The sequence below is a fragment of the Aquarana catesbeiana genome, linkage group LG05 (genome assembly GCF_042186555.1).
Source record: "Aquarana catesbeiana isolate 2022-GZ linkage group LG05, ASM4218655v1, whole genome shotgun sequence".
NCBI lineage: Eukaryota > Metazoa > Chordata > Amphibia > Anura > Ranidae > Aquarana > Aquarana catesbeiana.
Window position 1 is genome coordinate 46185714 of NC_133328.1, and position 16708 is coordinate 46202421.

Genomic DNA, 16708 nt, shown 5'->3' on the forward strand with positions numbered 1-16708 from the left:
CATGCGGTACTGCACACCCCAAAGGCTTGAATCCTCTCGTCTTGTGAGACAACGCTCGCAAATCAAGTCAGGATTTAAAAAAAAAAAACAGCTCATATTGCGAAACGCTCGTAAACTGTGTTACCTGCAATCCGAGGTTTTACTGTATAGTGTGTATCCAGCTTTAGGCTTAGTAAGCTGCAATACTTTGCATTTTGGTTGGTTTTTGGCTTTTAACTTCAGCAAAGGCTTGTCAAGACAAAACAGTGCGACGGAGGTAAGACCTTTTCTTCCAATAATCAATAAATCCCTGCAGCGTATTTGTTGTCGATTCAAGTTTTTATTTCTCAGTTCTTTTCAATGGATGGATTTTCCTGGCACATACAAAAATAGAAAAGACGGCCCCGGCACACCGCCGTGCGGCCCAGCAATGGCACAGAAAACGTGAAGCTTCCAACAGAAACGTTACAATGCCTGAACAAGCAACTTGTGCCACATCGCCATATAAAAAAAGGACGTGTACATAAACATAGGGGCAGTCCAGTTTTACTTCAGGACAGCGTGGTTGTATTTAAAGGAGAACTCCACAACAGGGCGGTCAACAAGCAAAGTGAATTCCTTGTCAACAATCTGATGATTTAAGCCAGAAAGCATTTTTTTAATTGTTTTTGGTGCTAAAATTTAAAAAAATAAAATTAATAATGTACTTTTCTCTTCTGTTTTGTAATGAGAGATGGTCCCAGCAGAGGGGGGCGGAGGGAATAAATATTTACATCGCTAACATATTTTTCCGTTTGGAAAAGCAGCAGGGAGAGTGTGGAAAATGGGGATTTAAAGTGGAGCTCTCTTTTAAACTGGCAGAGTGGTGACACAGAAATCAGACATATTTATTAGACAGTAAACCTACCTACCATTCCACCCCTGAATACAATATACTTCCCCTAATACTAATAACATATATAGAGAGCTGGTGCTCAGGTCATCGCAAAAATATACTATATGCAGATTTATGCATTCCTGAAAACCTTTTTTTTTTTTTTTAAATAAAAAGCAAATGTAAGACATTTTAAATGTGTATAATTAATGCTTAAGGTGTATTTAACTAAAAATGTAATATATTGTGGTTTACTAGTCCTTGGTGTGGTGGCTGCATTAGTTTTCTTTTTTTCAAGCTTCTTTTGCTTTAGTTTTACCTGTTAATCCTGCAAATAACACACTTTCTGTCCCTGGGTGGCTACACTCATTCCTCCACTGTATCTGTGGAGGGAGCCATGGTTGTCACCCTAGGTTGCTCTCCTGATATGGACTCCAAACATGTCCCTATCTTCTCCATCTCCATTACATAGGGGACAGGGCAATTGGTAGTTTACAGAAGACAGCTAGGAAAGTATTGTGTGCAGCAGGAAGTGACAAGCACGCTGCATTTCTGGCAGGATCAGCAGGTATGTTCTGTAATTGCTGCAAATGTTCTTAGCTTGGAAAAAACAAATGCAGCCACCACATCTAAGGACTATAAGTTGCAATACATTGCATTTTTTGTTCTTAGGTTTAGTTATCCTTTAAAGTGGTAGTAAAGTGTCATCCCCTGTAAAAAAAAAAAATGTTTTGGATATTGTAACTTTCTTTGTTTGAAACCTGAATAAATTTACCCTTAAAAAAAAAAAAAAAAAAAAAAAAGGTTTTAGTAAAGTGGGTAACTACAAAATCCGCTGACGGGCAGGGATTTTATGACAGGAGACCCTTGAGGTCTTTTCTTTCATAAACTTCCCCCTGCCTGTCAGTGGGTAATGTGAACTGAGCTGCACATGTGCAGCTCGAACCACATTTACAGCCCACCCTCTGTGCGGTGGTGATGTGACTCCCGTGTGCATGCGCAGGAGTGACGTCACTTCGGCCTGGCCATTCAAGCAGCCTGAACATACGAAACCCAGAAGCTAGGCTGGGTGAAGATGGAAGCGCCATGGACCAGGGGGAGCCGTGATAGCGCAGCGCTGGAGGGCTCCGTTTGTAGGTAGGTCTGTCATAATGGACTGGTATTCAGTGCACACTAGTCCATTATGACTTAAACCTGCACACGGAGCATTTTTTTTTCACTTATGTAAAAGACTTCACTACCGCTTTAAAGCCCAATTTAACTTTCAGTTTAGATGATATGGGAAGCATCGTGGCCCAGTGGTTAGCACTTCTGCCTTACAGCACTGGGGCCCTTGGTTTGAATCCCAACCCAGACATTATTTACATGGAGTTTGTATTTTTTCTTCTGTGCTTGCATGGGCTTCCTCCCACACCCCGAAAACACGTTGGTGGGTTTGGTGGATTCTGTCTAAATTGGCCCTAGTATGCATGCGAGATAGGAACCCGAGATTGCAAGCTCTTCGAGGGCAGGGATCGATGTGAAAGTACAGTCTGTAAAGTGCTGTGTACATTGATGGCCTGTAATAAATAAATAATAAATTAAAGTAAGCAAAGCAGCAAGGGGCCATAAATGTAGAGCACTGAATGAGCAAAAGTCCACCCCGCTATCAGATCTCCACACCACCAAAAATGTATATTTCATGAAAAAAAAATCCTTTATTACAATAAACAATCACTATATAGAGTCGCATCACACAACTGAAACCACAGTATAAAAACACCCGAAATAACATACCACTAGTCCCCAATGGAAGATTTCAAATGACAGGGAGCTCAAAATGATTTCTCCAAATTGGTTCATTCCCGACTTAAGCAGGGCATACACGGTCGAATTTCGAACGAATTTTCTTTACATAAACAGAATGTTCGTTTTTTTTGTGATCCGATGGCGCCATCATTGATTTTCGAAATTCGGCAGACCAAACCTTCAATTTCACCGCATGTTGCTACAGAAAAGAATTTTCGTGGCTGTGAATCTTCTTTTATCTCCGTAAATGTTCTTTTCTTATTACATTTATCGCACGATTCTCCCATTATTGACTAGAAAATCGTTCGTTTTTCTGAAAATTTCCAACATGTCCGATTCCTAAAATTTGATTGCCGCACGAAAATCGGCCGTTGTTGCAGCTCACTAATGGTGCGAAATTCATACGAAAATTCTTTCATACGATTTTCGAAAGAAAATTCTTACGAAATTCGAACCGTGTATGGCCGGCATTAGCTAGGGTAGGCGGGGCACTTTGGTGTGGGTAAGCCACACCTCCTGCTTTTTGGGGACACACCTCCTGACCTTTTACCCTTGAGGGAGGTCCCTAGTCCAATCCCTAAGTCCTGGCCTTGTTCTTCAAGGGAAAACCCTAACCCCAGGTCACTCAATAGCTGCTGTTACACCCCATATACAGAATATTAAAGCACAATCACCCTTGATGAAACGGCCATCACAGCAACAGAGCATTCTGGCACCAAATCCAGTTTTGACTTCTTAGCACCGCGGACCGATCCAAGAACTCTCTCTAGATTTGTCACAAGTGTATTTCAGCATTTACTGATTACAGGGCCCTGGAGTGCATTGAATTGATTACAAATGTACCGGAGTGCATATGGGATGTATTAAAGTACACCCCCCCCCCCCAAAAAAAAAAACCTGATAAGAGTACCATTACTGCACCGCAAGGCCCTATTCACATGATCACGCCATGGGAACAAGCGTTCCTGATACACAATTTTGACAGCGTGATTTTCACTTGATTCCCTACTCACTTGAATGGGCTGTCATATGCGCAATTGTCTCCCGAAAAGAAGCTCCTTCTTTTTTTCAGGCAGTGACTTTTAAAGGCGCAGTTTGCCGAAATTGCCAAACAGCAATTGCGGCAGAATCACATCTGGTTTGGAGTGCCATTGAAGGATAATGGCATCCAAATACGCACCACCCATTGTGCTGCGATTGCCATGTGATTTGGAATCACGAAAATGTGAATGGAGCCTGAAGGATCCTGTTTAAATTGGCCCACAAATGAGGTTGCTCCTGATGTTATTTAAATACATTTAACGGTAACTGCTTTCGCCCTTTACTGTGGGGCGCCCACTCTAACGGGCCACTTTTCCTCCTCCCCACATCCCGTAAAGCCATTTTTCAGACTTCTTACTTGTTCTGTGCCATCCAACCATTGACATCACTCCTGATCTATGCATACAAATACATTTAAAGCGCTAGTAAACCACTAGTGGTTAAAAAAAAATAAAAATTCCTGAAAGGCAATATCATGATGTGTTAGTATGCATCGCATACTAGCACATTATGAGAAACTTACCTTAGAATAAAGCCCTCCAGCATTGGGATGTCACCGCTGAGACAGCTGACATCTTCCCCCGGTCTTCCTTCTGGGTTCGCAGCCGCCAGCTACATGAGTGGCCAGGGACGCAATGACGTCACTCGCGCACATGCGCCTACGGGAGCCGCCGTTTCTGACAGGGGCTCTGAAGTCCCGGCACTGTAAGCTGGACTATTAGAGCGCATGCACCGATGATGTCATAGGCTGCATGCACTCTGAATATCTCCTAAATTGTGCAATTTTATGAGATATTCACAGTACCTACAGGTAAGCCTTATTATAGGCTTACCTGTAGGTACAAGTGGTAGTACAGAGTTTACTACCACATTAAAGATAACTGCTTTCATCTGTTTTTACCGTGTGGCCTCACTCTAATGTGCTGCTGTTCCTCCTTCTCGCACCCTCACCACCATTGTCAGTCTTCTTCTCACTTGTTCTGTGCCGGTCAACCCACAGATAATGTTCCTGAGCTCACGCATGCGCCGTATGTGAGCAGCACCTGTGAGGTTTAACTGGAAGACACTGGTGACGTAGACCTTCCTAGGGTGCACCTGTGGGACTGGGGCTAGGTCACCAAAGCTTTGCTTTAAAGCAGCCCATAGATGGGTCAATTTTCTTTCCTTCCACCCCAAGTGGAAGGAAAGAAAATTGCTTGATTCCCCCCCATCAACAGTCAGATTTGGGGGAATCCCTCCTGCAGTGCTATTGTGTTCTCCCACAGTGAGGAGCACTCCTGGCCGGCAGAACATAATGATTAATGCTAGCTACTATAGCCACCAGAAGTAATCAAATGTGAGAAATCGACTTGGGTATAATCAGCCTGCCCATAGATGGATCAAATCTCGGCTGGTCCCTGCTAAACCGGCTAACCTTTGATCCATGTATGGCTTTACAAATGGCTTAAAGAGGAAGTAAACCCTGATGGGTTTTACTTCCTCTTTGTTTCCCTGCAAAGGTAAAGCATAATGGGCTACTATGCATCGCATAGTAACCCATTATGTGTCACTTACCTGACACAGGAGCCTGCAATGTCACCGCTGTCCCCTCTTCCACGAAGCGTCCATCTTCCTTCCGGGTATCGCGGCTCCGGCGCTGTGATTGGCGGGAGCTGCGATGACGTCAATCCCGCACATGCGCGCGGGAGCCACCACTAACGGCACAATCACCGTTAGAAACGGCACGCTCAGTGGGCCTGCGCACCATTGTCTACATCGGTGCCTGTCTTTTGCAAATATCTCCTAAACCTACACGGTTTCTTGCACCTACAGGTAAACCTTAGTCTAGGCTTACCTGTAGGTAAATATGGTCTGTAAGGGTTTACAACCCCTTTAAGACATTTAAGGATGGGCATCCAGTCCTGCATGCACCATGAATTTTTTTGTGTGATGGTAAAGGTCCTCTTTAAGAACAGCTATTAATTGATCCCGGTCAGTTCAACTCAAGGCTCAACAGCTGTCAGCTGAAATCTCAGTGATGCCTCATTTGGGGCCGTGGTTTGTACCGTGGTTTCAGTTAGGTGAAGCAGTTTTGAGATCTATACACACAGTGATTGTAATTTGTAATAAAGGATATTTATCATTCAACATACTGTACATTTGTGGTGATGCGGACATTTGTGTAGGGGTGTTGTCTTTTGAGTGTCCATAAATACATTGCAGGCACATCAAATCACAAAAACTGTAGAGATGGTCCCTTGCTTTATTTGTGTAACAAGTGGTCCCTCTGTAGAGAAGGAGGGCGCACCAGCCTTGTGCATTATCCTTAAACGTCTTTTTATTAACAATATGATAAAAAACTACTCACAAACATGTGGGATAAAGTTCGCAGTACAAATGATCTCCAGATGGTAATAAAGGAGTTATCAAAGGCCACTGCTGTCTGACGCATTTCGAAGGGATACCTTCTTCCTCAGAGCCTAGACTGCTAAGCTCCAAGGAAGAAGGTATGCCTTTGAAACGCGTCAGTGGGCAGTGGCTCTTTAAGACTCCTTTATTACCATCTGGAGTCTGTTTGTCAGTCAACTAATTGCTGTCATCTGGAGATCATTTGTACTGAAAACTTTATCCCACGTGTTTGTGAGTAGTTTTGTATCTTATTTTTAATAAAAAGACGTTTAAGGATAATGCACAAGGCTGGTGCGCCCTCTTTTTCTTCTTTCCCTTGATTATTTGGATAGCAAGGCCTGAGGCACCTTCCACCACAAACTTTAGTCCACCTGGTAACTCACTTGTGCGCAGGAGTATTTGTCTTTCTGCTGTCTCTCTGAGATATGACACGCCCTCTACTAAGTCAGAGCTCTCCAATCAGAGAGCATGAAATTTACTGATTGCAAAGCTATAGGTCTGACTGAGCAAGGGGTGTGTCCACCACTTTTTCCTCACAGTGATCAAGAGTTCTTCTCTGCAGCATGCTGGCAGGGGACAGGCTTTTCTACTTAGGCTGTGGCTGCTTCTTAAATACAATTAACTGTAAAACTTTAAACAGCTTTTGTTTTGTTGTACCTGGAATATATTTAGAAGATTTAAACTGAATGTTCAAGTGGGCTTTAAGGGAAGATGCCATCGATTACCCGTCTGCAAACATATTTCACTTTATTACTAAGGGGTTAACTTCTATGACGTCCTCCTCCATCCGATGAGAGCGCCCTTTCTGGTCACTGAGACACTCTTCGGACAGGATAAGGTTAGGCCCTGAAGACAAGAAAGTCAACCCCTTCTTAGTACAGTGAAACTATTTCAGAGTGGTGCACAAGGAGGGCTTTCTGATTAATAATGGCGATAGTGGGCACTTTCTGGCGTCTGCTCTTAGGAGTTTTACATTCAAACATTTTACGTGGGGGGATTTCCAGGAAAACTATACATTTTCTTTATCTTTGCGGTCCCCCTTAACACAGTTAGGGTAATGTCACATTAGTAATCTTTAGATTGGTAAAGGATCTTCAATGACAGTACTGATCCTATAGCGTATCCACCTCATTGGCCAAAACTGCAAAATCTTGCTCACTAATGAGAAAGCAATGTCAAAGCAATAGATGAGAGTACTGTCTTAGCAATGCTGTCAATGGCAAGTTATTGCCAGCTAGTGTGACACGACTCTAAGACAGAAGGGTCCCCCTTCTTGCAGGTTTTAGGCTCTGTTAAAGCAGGGGTTCACACAAAAATTGAACCTCTGCTTTTCAGAACCCTCCCCTCCTCCAGTGTCACATTTGGCACCTTTCAGGGGGAAGGGGGGTGCAGATACCTGTCTAAGACAGGTATTTGCACCCACTTCCGGGCACAGACTCCCGCGGGAGTCTACGCCACTTCCCGTCCCCCCGCGCTGTCCCAGAGACAGCAGGGACCATTCGGATTCCGCAGCGCGACTCGCGCATGCTCAGTAGGGAACTGGGAAGTGAAGGCTTCATTTCCTGATTCCCTTACCGAAGATGGCGGTGTCAGCATCCAAGGACCAAGGGACAATTCGGCCTCGGATGCCAACATCTCTGGACCCAGGGACAGGTAAGTGTCCTTATTTTAAAAGTCAGCAGCTGCAGTATTTGTAGATGCTGACTTTTAAAAAAAAAAATATTTGCGGGACTCCCGCTTTAATACAGAGAGACTGCAATTACAGATTTCACTCACAGGGCCACCTGTTGGTTAAATTTGGCATTGCAGAACACACTTCTGTCTGCCAGACTCTGTAAATACCAGCAGATTTGGGGTCCCAGAAATGGGCTGTAAGGACCCCTATCAAACAGGCTTTTTTGTTTTCTTGGAAATCCCCCCCTTTTTTTTTTTAGCAGGGCTCTAGTTCCAACTCCTGCCCTCCTTTAACAAAAGCATGTTAGGATTGGTACATCCAGAATCATCATTCTGTCAGTAAGCAGCAAGCCCCATCTATAAACCTGTCTGAAGGAAGAACGGATCATGTACCCAATAACCAATCAGAGTCTCTTTTTAACCTTTCCATATTGCACAGGAAAGAGAACAACACAATCTGATCGGTTACTGTAAGGCAGGGGTCTCCAAACTTTTCAAGCAAAGGGCCACTTTATTGTCCTTCAGACTTTAGGCAGGCCGGATTGTGGCCAGCAGGAGCAGAAAATGTCACGGGCCCAGAATCAGTGAGAATAAATATGGCCTCAGGGTTGGTGGTCAATAGGAGGAGTATTCCCCCTATTAATAGGAGGAATAGTATTCCATCATTGGTATCGGTGGAAGATATAGTTCCCCATTGTTGGTGTCAGTGAGAGGAATAGTGCCTCATATCAGTGGAAGGAGTTGTGCCCCAAGGGCCGCATTAAGGCTAGCAAAGGGCCACATCTGGCCCTCAGGCCGCAGTTTGGAGACCCCTGTTATAAGGGAAACAAAAGTTCTTCCTTCAAACACCTTGAAAAGCAAGGCCGGCTGTAGTTTGCGAGAGGCAGGAGTGTGTGAAAACAGCAGGAAAGTCAAATGGTGTGTTATCAACATTTTTTGGGCTTATTTAGTAACATGGCAGAAACATCAAAGGTGTGCAGTAACCTTCAGAAACCAATCAGGATCAGTTTTCACCATTCTGCCTATACCAAGAATGAATGCTGATTTCTGATTGGTTGCTGATGGTTACTACACGCCACTTCTGTGTGACATTGGTCTTGTATATCAAAAGTATTAAAAAAGAAAAAGCATCCAGGATGCCCACAGTAATCAATCATACCTTCCATTTAAATAAAGTCCTCCTGGTAAAAATATAAATTATTGTAAACAGATAATATTAGGCCTCATTCACACGATGTGCAGATCCGTACACCATCTGAATGGCCTTCTTCACACATGTGGGATGCAAAGGTGTCCTGTGCAGCACTGTGCAGGCTTGTTCAGATCAATGATAGGCGGATGGTTGACCTGTAGACCTGGACAAGTCTCCAAGCACATCCCACACTGTACATGTGTGTGGGTCTGATGCATGAATCAGTGGTTCTGTGTTCTGATCCATGCATTGGACCCATGCGGATGTCCAGTCTGGGATCTGCTTAGAGATCCATGCAGCCTGTCATTGATTTGAACAGGATGCTTGTGCTGAACACCTGTGCACCCCAGGTGGGTAAAGACGGCATTTGGCACAGGTGTACGGGTCAGTACGTCTGTGTGAATGAGGCGTTAGATTCAAGTCACAAAGTAAACACGCCAGGATAAAGTTCCTTATTTAAAAAAAAAAAAAAAGAGGTAGTCTAAGAAGGTTTTAAAATTACAGTCACATGGGTAAAATAGGGATTTGTATCCTTGTTTTAAAAATAGTGGTCTCCAAACTGCGGCCTTTGGGCCATATGTGGCCCTTTGCTTGTCTTTATCTGGCCCTTAGGGCACTATTCCTCCCACTGACACCAACAACGGAGCACTACTCCTCCCACTGACACCAACAACGGAGCACTACTCCTCCCACTGACACCAACAACGGAGCACTACTCCTCCCACTGACACCAACAACGGAGCACTACTCCTCCCACTGACACCAACAACGGAGCACTACTCCTCCCACTGACACCAACAACGGGGCACTACTCCTCCCACTGACACCAACAACGGGGCACTACTCCTCCCACTGACACCAACAACGGAGCACTACTCCTCCCACTGACACCAACAACGGGGCACTATTCCTCCCGCTGACACCAACAACGGAGCACTACTCCTCCCACTGACACCAACAACGGAGCACTACTCCTCCCACTGACACCAACAACGGGGCACTATTCCTCCCACTGACACCAACAAAGGGGCACTACTCCTCCCGATGACACCAACAACGGGGCACTACTCCTCCCACTGACACCAACAAAGGGGCACTACTCCTCGCACTGACATCAACAATGGGGCACTATTCCTCGCACTGACATCAACCAAGGGGATTATTCTTCCTACTAATCCCAATGATGGGGCAGTATTATTCCAACTGACACCAATGATGGGGCACTAGTCCTCCCGTTGACGCCAACGATGGGGCCTTATTCCTGCCACTGACACCAACGATGGGGCACTATTTCTCCTACTTATACCAATGAAGGAGCACTATTTCTCTCACAGATACCAACAATGGGGCACTAATTCTCCCACTCATTTCAACAATGGGGCACTATTCTTTCCACTGACACCAACAATGGGGCACTATTCCTTCTACTAATCCCAATGAAGGGGCACTATTCCTCTCACAGATACCAACAATGGGCACTGATCCTCCCAGTAATTTAAACAATGGGGTACTATTCTTTCCACTGACAACAACAATGGGGCACCATTCCCACAGCTGACACTAACAATGGGGCACTATTCCTCCTACTAATACCAATGAAGGGGCACTATTCCTCTCACAGATACCAATGATGGGGCAATAATCCTCCCACTAATATCAACAATGGGGCACTATTCCTCCAACTGATACAAATGATGAGGCACTTATATTCCAACTGACACCAATGATGGGGCACTATTCCTCCCACTGATATCAATAATGGGGCACTATTCCTCCCATTGACACCAACAATGGAGATTATTCTCCTCACTGATACTAATTCCTCCCACTGCTCACAGGTATTATGTCATTATTTTACCCCCCCCCCCCCCACTGACCACCAAGTCTGAGACATTTTCTACTTTCACAGGCCATAATCTGGCCCTCCTAAAGTTTGAAGAACAGTCAACTGGCCCTTTTGAAGACCCCCTGTTTTTAAGGGTGGGGGAAACATGTAGATAAAGTCGCACCAGCGTGAAGCGAGCCTGACTGAATAAGCATGAATTTGTCTTTAGTGTGATTCCATCCTGGTTGACCGTTGTTCCCGCCAAACATAACAGTTTCATATTATTAATAAACCACCCAGTGCCAAACAACTAACCATAATGTCACTGTGGGCAGTCTGGGGCATTATGGAGATTTGTTTGTGAACATATTTCTAGTCCACATTTTATGGGACAGAAAAAGTAAAGGTTGAGTTGGCAAACCCATGGGACCACTGTGTACAATGTTTGAATCATAACCATCAGGAGAACCTTAGTAACTCCCACACGTTTTTTGATACACAAGACCCGATGTTAATAAATAAAGCTTTCTTTCACAGCCATTCTAACACGGAATGTAGTTGCATATGACACAATATAAGCTTGTCCTTCAATAATGGCTTCTTCAAGATGGAGTTAGGCCTGGGCTTGTCATCTCTGTGGTGGGGCTGGCGAGACATTCACTGGATTTCAGACTTGCGAGGGATTTGTAACTGGCCACTGATGTGAGGGAGCCACACAGGCCTAATAATGATGGCGTCTCTTCTTTACCTGGCAATAGAAAAAGGGAACAGGGATGAGCAAGCAAACAATGAGGATCCAAGGAAACGGGTCACGCTCTGAATGACAATTGCGCGGTCATGCAACACTAACAAAACAAAATTTGTATCACTTTTTCCGCATAGAGCTTTCTTTTGTTAGTATTCAATCATCACTGGGGTTTTTATTTTTTGCTAAAGAAACAAAAAAAGACCAAAAATTTTGAAAAAAAACAAAAATTTTTCATAGTTTGTTATAAAATTTTGCAAACAGGTAATTTTTCTCCTTCACGATGTGCGCTGATGAGGCTGCACCGATGGGCACTGATAAGCTGCACCGATGGGCACTGATGAGGGAACACTGATAGGTGGAACTGATGAAGCTGCACTGATAAGGAGGCACTGGTGGGCATTGAGGAGGCTGCACTGATGGGCAACTGATAGGTGGAACTGATGAATCTACACTGATGAGGGGGCACTGGTGGGCATTGATGAGGCTGCACTGATAGGCGGCACTGATGGGCTCTGAAAGGCGATACTGATAGGCAGCACTGATAATGAGGCACTGATAAACATGGATTACTGATGGGCACTGATATGTGGCACTGATTGGCAGCACTGATGGGCACGGATATGGGGCACTGATAGGTGGCACTGGTGGGCACTGATTAGCAGCACTGGTGGGCACAGATTGGGACCGATGTCCCTGTAACAGAAGCCAGTTACCAGCTTTCTTATTTTCTCCTCACGCTGATCGCGAGGAGAAAGAAAGTCGATAACCGGCTTCTGTTTACTTCCATGTTCAGCTGTCATTGGTTGACAGCTGATCACATGGTAAAGGGCTGCTGTGATTGGCCCTTTACCCTGTTCTGTGATCAGCCAAGTCCGAAGGACTAGACGAGCAGCGCGATCACAGGAGGGCGTCGATTGACGCCCTCGCGGCACTGGAAGCTCAAGCTGTAGCCGAGTTTCGGCTATAGCACGGGCGGAAAGTGGTTAATGCCCATTGGATCAAAATATTAAGTATGGCACCAACCTTGTGAAAAGTTGAAAAAAAAAATATTTATTTTATGTAAACGTGAGCAGCTACCCCTTTAAGTAGGTCAACCACCCTTTAAACTATAGTAAATATAAAAAGTCAGGCACTACTAAACCACTTTAGTTTTTCACTGAGCGGCCTGCAGCACACACTAGGCTGTTTATGTTGGTGCTAACGGAATAATTGTTTTTTTTACTCATTTACTCTTAATAAACAATATTATACTATCTTGGAATATTATACTTTTTTCTGGGTCTTGGTGGTTTTAGATGAGAGAAGGAGATCTGGAGGGACAGTTGTAGGTGCGATTGCATACAGCATTATATAAGTGGATCATCAGAACTGTGATCTGAGGAGTGATATCGGGGGATACCCCTAAATATCTGAGGTGGGTTTAACATTTATGGTTAGCAAGTGTGCATTTTGTACGCGCAGTGGTGGAGCACTATTGGAAGAAGACTCAAGTACTTTATATCTCTAAGCACGGTGGTCGGAGAACTTTAAAGAGGACTGTTCACACTTTTATATGGACTTTCAATATTTACACTTTTTATGAATTGATTTTTATGGACCTTTGTTTATTATATTGATTTTTCAAGATTTATTTGTTATGAAAAACTGAAGTGGTTTAGCAGCACCTGACTTTTTATATTCACTACAGTTTAATGCCCATTGATGTCATCATTGGGTTTGTCTGCTTGTCCTTGCTCTATAGGCTGATCACATTTGGTAGGAGGGGCTGGCATGCTCCTCTAAAACATCACAGTGTCCTGTGTTGAATGTTATATGAAAGAAACATCGAAATCCGTTGGGTGTGCATCCCTACTGGGAACTTGGTGCTGCAGACTTTAGTTGTGCATTATGCTGGTCAGTTACACGCTAGCTCATGGGTGCTCAACCTGTGGCCCTCCAGAACTTGCGGAACTAGAAGTCCCTTGAGGCATTGCTAGGCTGATAGGTACAAGCACGACTCCCAAGGGCAGAGGCATGATGGGACTTGGAGTTTCACAACAGCTGGAGGGCCACAGGTTGAGCACCCATGCTGCTGTTCAATCTGTGGATCAGTTACTTAATTTCACTCTATTAGATTGTAATCAAGCAACTGATCAGCAGATTGCACAGCTAAAGGAATGCATGTCTAAAAGGATTTGATTGTAATCAAGCAACTGATCAGCAAATTGCACAGCTAAAGTCTTTCATATAATGCTAGGGAACAGCAGTACAGTGACTGATGCAAGCCCTAAAGATCCCACCCACACACGAAAAAGAGCAAAAGTAACTGATGACAGAGAAAACTAATGAGTGGTGAGCCAACAACAGTAGAGATCAGGTGAAGAGGGGATTGATGATGACTGAGGTTGCTCAGACAGAAAATGAAGGCAGGCTCCACAAAGTTATATTGTAGAACAGCAAGTTTGCTTGGAATTGAGAGTAATTGGTTTCAACACAGGGGAGGACTAGCTAGTGGGAGAAAAAGGTAAGGCTGAGGTTCTTTAAGGTGAACCAGCCATGAATGTACTCATCAAGAACAAACACAAAAATTCTCAGCGCTGCCCTGGATTATCTAGTGTACAATGTCAAAAAAAAAAAATACATTGTCCAAAAAGTAAAAGTAAAAAAAATGTATTATGTGTGTATAAAATTTTGCACCTTTATGCAAAAGTGTCTCTTAGATAATCAGTCTGGATAAAATTAAACGATCAAAGATCAATAATCCATAAAAAAATAAATAAATGTGTCTGTGGTTTCCATTGGAATATAGGCAGCCTGCACTAGGATCAGGGAACCCCCACTGAAACAGTGCTACTCGGCTCCCCACAGCTCGTGGATCCAACGTCCTCTCTCCCACCTCTAAAGAGCCGCTGCTGCGGCAAGGACCACTCTACAATCCCGTGCAGAATCCTTTGCACAGCCCACCTGGGCACAGACAGTCACCCATGGTCATCCTGTGAGTTGAACCAGTTATTCTCTTATATATATATATATATATATATATATATATAGTTATATATATATATATATAGTGGGGACAGAAAATATTCAGACCCCCTTAAATTTTTCACTCTTTCCTATAGTGCAGCCATTTGCTAAAATCATTTAAGTTCATTTTTTTCCTCATTAATGTACACACAGCACCCCATATTGATAGAAAAACACAGAGTTGTTGACATTTTTGCAGATTTATTAAAAAATAAAAACTGAAATATCACATGGTCCTAAGTATTCAGACCCTTTGCTCAGTATTTAGTAGAAGCACCCTTTTGATCTAATACAGCCATGAGTCTTTTTAGGAAAGATGCAACAAGTTTTTCACACCTGGATTTGGGGATCCTCTGCCATTCCTCCTTCCAGATCCTCTCCATTTCTGTCAGGTTGGATGGTAAATGTTGGTGGACGGCCATTTTTAGGTCTCTCCAGAGATGCTCAATTGGGTTTAAGTCAGGGCTCTGGCTGGGCCATTCAAGAACAATCACGGAGTTGTTGTGAAGCCACTACTTCATTATTTTAGCTGTGTGCTTAGGGTCATTGTCTTGTTGGAAGGTAAACCTTCAGCCCAGTCTGAGGTCCTGAGCACTCTGGAGAAGGTTTTCGTCCAGGATTTCCCTGTACTTGGCCGCATTCATCTTTCCCTCGATTGCAACCAGTCGTCCTGTCCCTGCAGCTGAAAAACACCCCCACAGCATGATGCTGCCACCATCATGCTTCACTGTTGGGACTGTATTGGACAGGTGATGAGCAGTGCCTGGTTTTCTCCACACATACCGCTTAGAATTAAGGCCAAAAAGTTCTATCTTGGCCTCATCAGACCAAAGAATCTTATTTCTCACCATCTTGGAGTTCTTCAGGTGTTTTTTAGCAAACTTTATGCGGGTTTTCATGTGCACTAAGGAGAGGCTTCCGTCGGGCCACTCTGCCATAAAGCCCCGACTGGTGGAGGGCTGCAGTGATGGTTGACTCTCTACAACCTTCTCCCATCTCCCGACTGCATCTCTGGAGCTCAGCCACAGTGATCTTTGGGTTCTTCTTTACCTCTCTCACCAAGGCTCTTCTCCCCCGATAGCTCAGTTTGGCCAGACGGCCAGCTCTAGGAAGGGTTCTGGTCGTCCCAAACGTCTTCCATTTAAGGATTATGGAGGCCACTGTGCTCCTAGGAAACTTAAGTGCAGCAGAAATTTTTTTGTAACCTTGGCCAGATCTGTGCCTTGCCACAATTGTGTCTCTGAGCTCTTCAGGCAGTTCCTTTGACCTCATGATTCTCATTTGCTCTGACATGCACTGTGAGCTGTAAGGTCTTATATAGACAGGTGTGTGGCTTTCCTAATCAAGTCCAATCAGTATAATCAAACACAGCTGGACTCAAATGAAGGTGTAGAACCATCTCAAGGATGATCAGAAGAAATGGACAGCACCTGAGTTAAATATATGAGTGTCACAGCAAAGGGTCTGAATACTTAGGACCATGTGATATTTCAGTTTTTCTTTTTTAATAAATCTGTGAAAATGTCAACAATTCTGTGTTTTTCTGTCAATATGGGGTGCTTTGTGTACATTAACCTCCCTGGTGGTATGATTATTTCAGATTTTTGCGTCTCAAAGCAGTACAATTATTTTTCATAGAAATTTGGCGTTTTATACTGTAGGCCTGTAATTCTTAGTAATAACCAACTTAAATCTGTCCACCAAGAGTCTAATAGATATCCTGGGTATGATGGAGTTTGAAACACAAAATCATAAATTATAATATAATAAATAATTATAAAAAATAATAATATAATAATAATAAAATACATTTTACCACAATTCACTATCGCTCAATTCTGCAAGTGTTCTAATTTACTATCGTTGTTTTCTAGCTGGTCTAAAACCACTTTTGATGTAAAGGGACACTTTTTGGTTGCTATGGACATGCTTAAGTTTCCAGGCAGAAAGAACAGTATATGTAATATAAAACTGCATGCAGGGCACTGGACAAAGCACTGGGGACAAAAGGGATGTGAAATGATTTCATACAGTAATGTAATCTGTAAGATTACACTGTACTGTGTTATGAATTTTAAATTTTTTTAATTTGCCGCCAGGCTCCGCCCCCGTGCAACGCTCGCAGGGAATGGAGCCCAGCACAGAGAGGCTTCGGATGGAGGACAGAGCCCGCAGACACAGCGGGGGACATCG

General features: G+C 43.8%; 2 protein-coding genes across 6 annotated transcripts in view; one reads left to right on the forward strand and one right to left on the reverse strand.

Moving 5' to 3' along the window:
• SLC25A40 (solute carrier family 25 member 40) overlaps nt 1-16708 on the forward strand; it is a 74940-nt gene that overhangs the window by 52107 nt on the left and 6125 nt on the right. Inside the window, exon 10 of one of the 4 annotated variants that reach the window (XM_073629680.1) lies at nt 331-795. The exons of 1 other annotated variant lie outside the window; for it this stretch is intronic. In XM_073629680.1, the coding sequence (XP_073485781.1) occupies nt 331-506 (176 nt within the window). In that variant the 3' untranslated portion in view covers nt 507-795. Of the gene's footprint in view, nt 1-330; nt 796-16708 lie in introns of those variants that run through there. 2 more of the 4 variants (XM_073629677.1, XM_073629681.1) reach the window with 2 other exon arrangements.
• RUNDC3B (RUN domain containing 3B) overlaps nt 6330-16708 on the reverse strand; it is a 318511-nt gene continuing 308132 nt past the window's right edge. For both annotated transcript variants that reach the window (XM_073629675.1, XM_073629676.1), the window contains one exon: nt 6330-11509. In XM_073629675.1, coding sequence (XP_073485776.1) covers nt 11364-11509 — 146 coding nt within the window. In that variant the 3' untranslated portion in view covers nt 6330-11363. The remainder of the gene's footprint in view (nt 11510-16708) is intronic.